The 9,719-nt window shown below is 62.7% G+C and overlaps 1 protein-coding gene across 4 annotated transcripts; it reads left to right on the plus strand.

Annotated features, from left to right (window-relative positions):
- Nucleotides 1-1,065: 1,065 nt before the first annotated feature.
- ARPC1B (actin related protein 2/3 complex subunit 1B) lies at nucleotides 1,066-8,531 on the plus strand. Of its 4 annotated transcripts, none has more exons than XM_056336688.1 (10): nucleotides 1,066-1,211; nucleotides 3,930-4,010; nucleotides 4,787-4,891; nucleotides 5,461-5,683; nucleotides 6,014-6,121; nucleotides 6,448-6,654; nucleotides 6,905-6,980; nucleotides 7,069-7,265; nucleotides 7,689-7,779; nucleotides 8,232-8,531. In XM_056336688.1, the coding sequence occupies exons 2-10, from the start codon at nucleotides 3,947-3,949 to the stop codon at nucleotides 8,268-8,270; spliced, it is 1,110 nt and encodes a 369-aa protein (XP_056192663.1). In that variant the 5' UTR covers nucleotides 1,066-1,211; nucleotides 3,930-3,946; the 3' UTR covers nucleotides 8,271-8,531. The 4 variants fall into 4 exon arrangements, with proteins under 4 accessions (XP_056192663.1, XP_056192664.1, XP_056192665.1 ...); XM_056336689.1 differs by having other exon boundaries at nucleotides 1,069-1,212; nucleotides 3,937-4,010; XM_056336690.1 differs by lacking the exon at nucleotides 1,066-1,211 and adding an exon at nucleotides 2,373-3,261 and having other exon boundaries at nucleotides 3,937-4,010.
- The last annotated feature ends 1,188 nt before the right edge of the window (nucleotides 8,532-9,719 follow it).

The following is a 9,719-nucleotide window of genomic DNA, read 5'->3' on the forward strand; positions in this document are numbered from 1 at the left end:
TTTGCTGTCTTTGGGGCAGCAGCAATGGGCAAACTGCTGCTGGGGGATGGGGCATCTCCCTGCTCCTGAGAGCTTCTCCCACCGTGGGGATTCACTCCTGACCAGAGCTCAGGGACCCGCCACGCTCCGGGGACATCAGGGCATCTCCATGTGTGTCTGCTGGGGTCGTGGCAACACGTCTGAAGGGAAGCACGGCTAAAGGACTTGAGGACCTGCTGGCTCAGCGCCACCCTGCAGAGCCTTGATCTGGAGCTGACCCCTCACAGGGGGATTAAATCTGCAGCTCAACAGGTACAAGGTGGTTGTATCCCCATCGTGCAGCTGGGGAGCCTCGCTGGGGCCCTGCCCCCATGTGTAAGGGACCCCAGTGCGCTGCTGTCCCACTCCTGGCTTGCAGCAGGGGAGCGAGACGCTGCAGCCTATCTCTCCTTCCCAGCACTTCCAGCAGGAGCTGAGCTCCTGGAGTTACCTTGCCCAGCTGGGAATGGGATAAAAATTAATGGCTCTGAAGCAGGAGGGGAAAAAAATAGAGGGGTGCACACATGGTGTGTTGGGGTGAGCAGAGCTCCGCTCCCGCTGGGCTCAGTGGGATGCAGGAACCAGCAGCAGCTGCTGCTCGGGCCGGCCAGGTCCAGGCGCTGCGGGGTCCTGCTGAGCTGCGGATCTCCCCGGCTGCAGGGGGTGATGCTGACGCACATCTCACCCTGGGTGGGCTTCGACCACAGCTATAGCCTGCTGCGGGCCAGCACCGGCAGGGCCTCCCCGCACCATCCGTCTCCCCAGAAAGCATCAGGGACAGGGGGAGTGTGGGGTGAGCAAACTTCCCACTGCCAGAGAGAGAGGACGGGGATCCGTCCCCTCTGCTCTCCGAGCCGCATCCTTCCCTGGTGCACCCGGCATGAGTTGCCCACATCCCACCGAGCAGCGGGGGCTGCCGGGAGCATCCCGGGCCGGCAGCCCCTCCACGTGCGGCGATGTCGATGGTGGAGAGGCCTGGCTCGCAGGCAGGCAGGGCAGGGCGGCCGCCGAGCTGCTTCGCGCTCCCCCAACGCCCACGTAAGGAAGTGGTTGCATTTCTCGGAGAGGAAAAGGGAAGTCAGGCTGCCTCGGCGGGGCGGCCAGCAGCTCCCACCGCTCGCTCCTGGCTGCGGTTCGTGTCGACTGCCCAGAGTCCATGAACTAGCCCTGCCTGCCCTGCCTGTGCTGCCCAAGGTAAGGAGCTGGGGCTGTCCCGTGGGGGCTGTGGCCATCACCCCTCCTGGTGCTTGCACCCTGCTCAAGGGGCAGTGGGACCCCCGGTCAGAGCTGCTCTGCAGTCCAAGGGGTGCAGGCAGCGCCTCGCTGATCATGAGTTTCGCTGTTGCTGTGTTTTGGGCTTTTTTTTTTCTCTCTCCCCCCTCCTCCTTCCCCCGCCCCCCCACCCCCCCCCCCCACCCCCCCCCGCTTTGGCAGAAAGTTTGAGTTTTATTCTCTTGCCAGAGGCCTGGCAGCTGTGGGGTGTGGGAAAAGGTCCCCTGGCGGGGGTCCTGCAGGGGTAGGTGCCGGCAGAGCCAGAGCTGCCTGCAATCTGTCCCCCGCGGGCAGCTGCCTCCTGCTTTGCCCAGCGTGAGGAAGAGGGTCAGAGCTGCCCTCCATCTGCCCTGGGACAGTGGTGTCCCCCCAGGGCCAGGCTGGCTCCTGGGGCACCCCACACCAACGCTTGGGGCCCGAGGACGGATGTCCTCAACCTTGCTGGCAGGAGTACAAGGGCTTGCTGTGGGGAGCACAGGGGCTCCCCGGGGGTCGGTGGTGCAGGAGGACCAGACCGCCATGGTGGCCGGGGACAACTCTGTGGGGTCCTGTGGTTCCTAGCAGGACCGTCACTGTGACTGTTCGCACGGGTGGGTGCAAACCCACCTCCTGCCAGCCCGGCGGGCTCAGCAAAACCCAAAATACAGCAGCAGCTGCAGCAGCCCTGGTGCCGGTTTCCTCCCCAGGCTGGGAGGAGCCCCCAGCGCTCGGCTCCTGCCAAGGTTTGGTTATCTCCTCTGAGGATGTTTCCGAATGCTCAGGGCTGGCTGGGGAGATAACGGAGCTTCATCAGGTCCCAATCCCGCCCTGTCTGGCCTTCTGAAAATACCAGTGTTCCTCCCTCGAGAGCCTCCATGTTGAGTGGGGGGATAACCACGGCCCCTCCGATGCTCTTCCCTGCTGGGGAAGGGGCTGCCAGGCTCCCTGTGGGTCACCCCATGGCTCCCCCTGCGCAGGACCGGGCTCAGCCCATGGGTCATCAGCAGGGAACTGGCTGGAAACTGGCTGCTGGGGAACCGAAACACAAACCACTGCAGGGAGCGGTGGGGGATCCTGCAGGGATAGGTGGGGGATCAACCGGCTGAACAGCCCTGGCTGCTTACCAGGGGGCTGCGGGGCAAGTGGCTGAGCCCATCCCTCGGGGTGCTGGCATTGCATGGGTGAACAGCAAGACCCCCCCGGGAGGAGGGTCCAAGCCTCTGAGCAACCAAACGAGCCAAGAAAAAAAAAAAAAAAAAAGCATTGCTTTTTCCCTAGCCAGCGTTGAAGCGTTGAAGCCGGAAAGCGTGGCGGCACACCCGGCCTCCCATCCCTCCTCCCGGGGCCATTCCAGCCCCGTCCCTGTTTCACACACTTTTCTGCTCCTGATCTTTTGCAACGCCTCCAGCAGCATCCCCGCTTGCCGATGGTTTTATCCGGCACTCGTGGTGCTGCTCTGGCCGCAGGGCTTGGGGCAGAGGCACGTGGCGGTGGCAGCTTTGTCCCCTCCTGCAGGTGACCCCTGGATGCTGTGGGGCAGGTCGGTGGGGCTGGGCTTGGGCAGCCGCGTCCTTGGCCTGTGGGGGTGGGTGCTGCAGGGGGCTCGGCCGTGGGGTGTGGGGCAGCGGGGGTCGAGCTGTGCATCGGTGCTGGGATCTCGCCACATGTAACAGGCAGGTGATGGAGCCGCACAGATTTTCTTTTCACCAGCCCAGGGCAAAGGTTTGCTAGGAGGGACTTTTTTCCGTCCCCTGTACCGTTTCTAGCTGCCAAAGAAAACGGGCAGCATTCAGCGAGTTCCCAAAATAGCTGAGAAGTGAGCTGTGAGTAATCCCCCTCCCTCACGCCCCGGCGAGGTGTTTCCCTGTGCCTGTGCCATTACCTTGCCTGGGTGGCCGAGGGGCTGCACCGCTGCTCTGAGCCCTTCCCGACCCCCGGTACCCGGAGGGGACCCGTGGAAAGTTGCTCCGTGCCGTGACTCCGGAGCCGTCGGTGGGTGCTGGTGGAGGCGGTGGGAGCTCAGCCAGGGGAAGGGATTAGTCACCAGCTCGTGGGGCTGGGCACACATGGGATGGGACGGGATGGGATGGAGATGCCTCTGCAGGGCTTTGGCTCTTCCTAAGTGAAAGGCAGGGGAGGAGTAAGCAGATCTGGCCCTGTGGGGCTGGTCGGAGGAGGTGGTGGGACCCTCAGGGTGGATGTGGGGCTGGCAGTGCTGGCACCAGGGTCCCCATGCACCTGGCCAGCCCCCTAGGCTCCAGCCAGCCAGGGGTGATGGCATGGTTTGGAAGTCACTGGAAGAAGTCCCTGCTTCCCATCTGGTTATGGGACACCCATGTGGCACCCAGCTATAGGGTGCTTGGCCATGGACACCCAGCTGGCACCCAGCCACAGGCCACTTGGCGTGAGGTCCTGGCCATGGGGCAGCATCGTGGGGAACATCTCTAGCTCCACCCGGACCCTCAGCCCCCCGAGCTTGGGCAGTCTCCTGAGTTTGGAAATCCTGGGGAAGCCCCTTCCCTGGCAGAGCTGGGATGGGGGCTGTAGTGTGGGGCTGATGCTGGTGGGAGGGAATTTTCAGAGGGGCTGTGAGCTGGGGGTCCCGCTGGGGGCTTGTCCCTGTGAGCGGAGCAGCATCTCCTGACGGCTGCGGGGGTCTCGCCCCAGCCCGTGAGCCATGGCCTACCACAGCTTCCTGCTGGAGCCCATCAGCTGCCACGCCTGGAACAAGGACCGGACCCGTAAGTATGGCTGGGGCACCCCATCCCGAACCCTCGGGGGCGGCCTGAAGCACCAGCTCTTGTCCGTGCAATGGGGCAGAGCGGGCTCAGGGCTGAGTTTAGGGAAGCACAGACAGATTTGGGGGCTGGGACAGCACGTGGCCCCCATCCCCCTGGTCCTGCTGGGGCAGAGCTGGCATGGTGGGTGCCAGCACAGCCGGCCCCCGCATTGCAGTGGCCAGAGCCAGCGTGGGGAGGGATGGATGAAGCCGGAGAGCAGAGGAGAGCAGAGGAGAGCAGAGCCGGGTGATTCACAGCCGATGGCATTTCCCGGCCACGGCACAGGGGACGTGGGAGAGAACAAAAAGGGCTTTCTCTCCTGCGGCTGCTGTGCCGGGCAGGCGGGGCAGGATGGGGCTGGATGGGAGCTGAGCGTCCACAGCCATCCCATCCCATCTCATCCCATCCTGTCCTGTCTCATCCCATCCCATCCCACCAGCCCCACGGGACCACTTGCTGGGGAAGGGAGGACGCTGGGCTGTGGGGTCCTGGGGGAGGTTCTCCCCTCCCCATAAGCGCAGTTTGCAGGAGCAGGGGCAGCTTCAGGGCAGCACAGGGCTGGGGTGGGGGGCTTGGTGGGACCGCATCATGCAGATGGGGCTCAGTGGGGTCCCCCCATGCCCCACTGAGCCTGGAGCACAGGAAGGGGCAGGTTGATGCTGGCTGGCCCCGTTCCCCCCCTGGCAGAGCCCATGAGGGAGGGAGGGGGCTTTGCCCCGGCTGCTCTTGCCCCGCAGAGATCGCCCTCTGCCCCAACAACCACGAGGTCCACATCTACTGCAAGCAGGGGGCCAAGTGGAGCAAGGTCCATGAGCTGAAGGAGCACAACGGACAGGTGACAGGTGAGTTCCAGCTGGCAGAGGGGACAGGGACATGGATGGGGGGTGGCCGTGCCGCAGAGCCGGTCTGGCCCCACTTGGTGGCACCAGCAGGTTCTGGATGGTGGTTGTGCAGCAGGTAGAGGAGGGGGAGCAGGTGGTGTCTGTACCTCCTGGCCCTGATAGAGTACATCAGAAGGCACCTTGTGGGTGGGATGGATGAGATGGGGAGGGATGAGGTGGGATGAGATGGATGGGGTGGATGGATAGATGGGAAGGGATATATATGGATAGATGGAGTGAGATGGGTTGGATTGGAATGGGGTCAGAGGGATGGGACGGGAAGGGATGAGGTGGGATGGGGTGGATGGAGGGGAGAGATGGGGTGGGCTGGGTTGTGATGGAATGCTTTGTGGTGGGAGGAATGGCAAGGGATGGGGTGGGATGATTTGGGGTGGATGTGGGAATAAGGCAGAGAGACTCTGGAGCAGAGACCACCCAGAACAGCTCTGCCTTCAGATAGCCTCCAGCCCCAAGTGACCCGTCCCCATCCCCATGGCTCCCTGGGTCCCCCTCAATCCCCCACCCTCCAGGCATTGACTGGGCCCCCGAGAGCAACCGGCTGGTGACGTGTGGGACTGACCGCAATGCCTACGTCTGGACCCTGAAGGGCAATGTCTGGAAACCCACCCTGGTCATCCTGCGGATCAACCGGGCCGCCCGCTGCGTCAAGTGGTCCCCCAAGGAGAATAAGTTTGCTGTGGGCAGCGGCTCCCGGCTCATCTCCATCTGCTACTTTGAGCAGGAAAATGACTGGTAAGGGTCTGCCGTGGCCTCAGGGGCTCTGTTCTGGGAGAGATGGAGGAGGGAGAAATAGAGGGGGCATGGATGGATGGGAAGGATGGATGGATGGAGGTGAGACAGAAGGAGATGGGGGAGGCAAAGGAACTGGAGGAGGACGCAGAGACAGATGAGGAGATGGGGGTACTTCCTGTGCCCAAGCTGTTACTGCAGGGTGGTGGCCCAGGGCAGCTCCTGGGGTGCTTGGGGGCCCTGACCACCCTCAGCCAGCCTCCACGAAAGCCCGGGGGGGGGGTTCTGGGGGTGGTGATGCTCCCCCACTGATGCCAACCACTCTCCATGCAGGTGGGTTTGCAAGCACATCAAGAAGCCCATCCGCTCAACGGTCCTCAGCCTCGACTGGCACCCCAACAACGTCCTCCTGGCTGCCGGCTCCTGCGATTTCAAGTGCCGGTGAGGAGCAAGGAGGGTGGGCAACTGGTGGGGCCTGAGGTGGGGGGACCCCCCAAGGGTGGGTTGGGGTCTCACTCTGGTGCTGCACAGAGGTGTGTGGGGCAGCCCAGTGCCCTGGTCGCCCATGGGGCTTCACCCCTCCAGGTGCTGCTGGGAGCCAGGGTTGGGGCACGGGGGAGATGCAGGGAGGGCTGGGGGGTGTCCTGGGGACCATCCCACTGGGGCACCCCACAGGCTCTGACAGGGAAACTGAGTCATGCAAGGGGGCAGGGATGGAGGCAGCTCCGGTGTCCAGGGACGTGTGGCAAGGCTCTCTTCCTCCCCAGGATCTTCTCAGCCTACATCAAGGAGGTGGAGGAGCGGCCCAGCCCCACGCCGTGGGGCTCCAAGATGCCTTTCGGGGAGCTGATGTTCGAGTCGAGCAGCAGCTGCGGGTGGGTGCACAGCATCTGCTTCTCGGCCAGCGGCACCCGCGTCGCCTGGGTGAGCCACGACAGCACCCTCTGCCTCGCTGATGCCAGCAAGAAGATGGCGTAAGCAGGGCTGGGGCTCGGGGGGGGCTCGGGGCAGCTGTACCGTGGGTGCCGGGCAGGTGGTTGCCCCCAAAACCATCCTGGTGATGGAGACATCTGGGTTGGGTCGGACCAAGCAGATGTGGATGGAGGAGGCAGCATCTCTCCTTGTAGCCTTGTGGCTTCCACCTGTGTTAGGAGCTGCGCCGGTCTCGGTGCAGAGGCTGAAGCTCAGCTCCCTGCTAACGCCCTGGCCTACCTGCCCTTGTAGCGTCGCCTCCCTGTGCACCGAGACCTTGCCCCTCCTGGCCGTCACCTTCATCACTGAAAACAGCCTGGTGGCTGCGGTGAGTCGGGGCAGGGGGTGCAGGCAGGGTGGGCGCCGTGCTGGGAGTCAGCAGGAGGGTGCTGAGCAGGGCATCACTGGTTCCCCAGGGCCACGACTGCTACCCGATGTTGTTCACCTACGAGGAGAGCCAGGGCACGCTGACCTTCGGGGGGAAGCTGGACGTCCCCAAGCAGAGCTCCCAGCGTGGCCTCACTGCCCGCGAGCGCTTCCAGAACTTGGACAAGAAAGCGAGTTCGGACACTGCCAACGCCATGCTGGACACCCTGCACAAGAACAGCATCAGGTGCCTGCTGGGGGGACGAGTGGGTGCAAGGGCAGGCTTGGCTGGGTCACCTGTGGGGCTGCTTGGGCGTCTTGGTCCCCAAGCATCCTCTGGCTGTGTTGCTGCCCAGCCTGGGAGCTGTGACTGCCCTGGAGCATCCCTGGGTATCCCCAGACCATCCCTGCACCCTGGAGCATCCCAGGGTATCCCCGAGCATCCCTGGGTATCCCCAGGCCATCCCTGCATGTAGGTGGGGCAGATAAAGGGGTCCAGCCCTGGGAGCTGGGACAGCCCCAGGGCTTCCCTGGGGAAACCCTACACATGGCGGGGGGGGGGGGGGGGGAGATGAAGGGGTCCAGCCCCACTCCCACCCACTGGCTACCAGCCCCGAGGGCTCGGCAGGGAGCCGGGGCTGACTCCCTGCTGCCTCTTTGTGCCCTGCAGCCAGATCTCCGTGCTGACTGGCGGGAAGGCCAACTGCTCACAGTTCTGCACCACTGGGATGGACGGCGGCATGAGCATCTGGGATGTCAAGGTGAGGCGTCCCGAAAATGTCGTGATCCCCCCAGACTGGGAGCAGCCAGCATCAAACCCTCATTAGCCACAGCTCTAATTGGAACCCCTCATCCTGCTGCTAGGCAGTTCTTTGCTGTGGTGGTCGTGGGTCCCACAGTCCTGGGTGGGATCTCCTTTAGCCCAGGGCTGGGTGGGGGACTGCCCTGGGTGGCGCTTTCACAGCTCAGAGGTGGGGGTTGACACCAGCCTTGGCACAGGGGTCCAGCACCCTCTCCTGGCTTCAGCTTTGCCCACATGGCTTGAAAAATGAGCCAAAACCAGCAGAAGTTGGGATCCCCTCCCCATAGGGATGGGTTGGCACCGCAGGGGACAGCTTCGCCCCCAGCTGTGTCCCCCCTTTCAGCTCCCCAGCCACCTCCGGTCACCTTGGAAAGCAAAAAGCTGATGAACAACCTCCCGTTCCCATTTTAGAGCCTGGAGTCGGCACTGAAGGATCTCAAGATCAAATGAAGGAGCCATCTGGGAAGGGCATCCCGGCTGCCAGCCTGCTCCTGCCGCGCCTGCCTGCTTTGCCCCGCGAGCCCCCGCGCCCCGCGAGCTGGCCACGATGCCACCGGCACGCATCCCTGGCTGCCAGCCAGCCCCGGCGGCTGCTCTCAGACAAGAGAAAAATGATTTTCTTTTTTACTATTTTTGTTACCATCCTACCTGATGCTGGTCATACATAGCTTGAAAGAAATAAAAAATAAAGTAAGGAATTTCCTGTATAAATCCAATGATATTTTCTTAAACAAGCTGAATGTGAACATGCGTGTGGCTAGAGCACTTGACAGTTGCTGTGCCGCATTCTCCTTTCTGGCCCCAGCTCTGGAGATGAATCAGGACAACGGGGAAAAGGGGAATGTCGCCTCCCTGTTCCCTGCTTCTGCACAATTTCAAAACATTGGTATTAGAGAGAAGGTAGGGGAGAGGACAGAGGTGGCAAGTGAGTGCGGGCTTCCCCCATTGCTCCCAGCACCTGTCTCCTCCTGGACACCAGTCAAGTGCCACCAGGTGTGGGATTTCACATCCTGGGAGCCAGCTCAGAAACCTTGGGCTGCCAAACCAATCCTGCCCCTTCCCAGCCCATCATCGCAGCCTGCCAGGCAAATTTTATCGGAGCACCCCCAACTTCCCCCTTCCTCATCTCTAGCTCGGGGTACGCGCAGTCCCACCTCACAGCCAGACTGGAAGGACAAAGCTGCTCCCAGGAGTACCGAGGAGCCTTTGAAGAAGTTGTAAGAAAGTGGATAAACCCTGCTGTTTCAGAGCAGGGTTGAATTGCATGTGGTAAACAGGGGCAGGGTCACACATCTCACAGAGGGTATGAAATTGCGATGAAGTGGTTGCTAAAGGCTTTGGCAAAGGCAGAAGAACCAGCACCTGGTGTGTCAGGGCAAGCGAGACGCCCTGCCGCTCCTTCAGTGCCGCTGTGCCTTAAACGGCGCGTCTCTGCAAGGGGAAATCCTGCATTTATCACCGACGGAGAAGGAACCTGTGCAGCGCAACACGGTTGGTTACTCCTCCTGGGATCGGACTTTGCTGCAACAGCTCGGGCTAAACCCTGTTCCTGGGGCGCCCCTTGACGCAGAGCAGCCCTCACGCTGACCTCGGCCCGGGAGGGGAGGGCTGGCTGGCGGAGAGGGACGGTGACATTTGGGTTCTGGTCCAGCCGTTAGTTAGTGGGAGGTGCGTTCTGCTGGGAAAAAGATTTTTCCACCCATTTCTGTGTGTTCACCCCATGTGAACAAGCCCCATCTCTCCCCCTCACCACCTGTGGCTTCTACCCTGTCCCGTCCCAGGCATCAGCCTGCTGCCTCCCACCACCCTGCTGCCTCCACCTCCTGAACCTGTGCCAGCCCTGCCCCCACCATCAGTTCTTCCCTCTCGCAGCTGACAGCAGGGCACCTCTCCTGGTAC

The sequence above is a fragment of the Falco biarmicus genome, chromosome 4 (assembly GCF_023638135.1).
Source record: "Falco biarmicus isolate bFalBia1 chromosome 4, bFalBia1.pri, whole genome shotgun sequence".
Classification (NCBI taxonomy): Eukaryota; Metazoa; Chordata; class Aves; order Falconiformes; family Falconidae; genus Falco; species Falco biarmicus.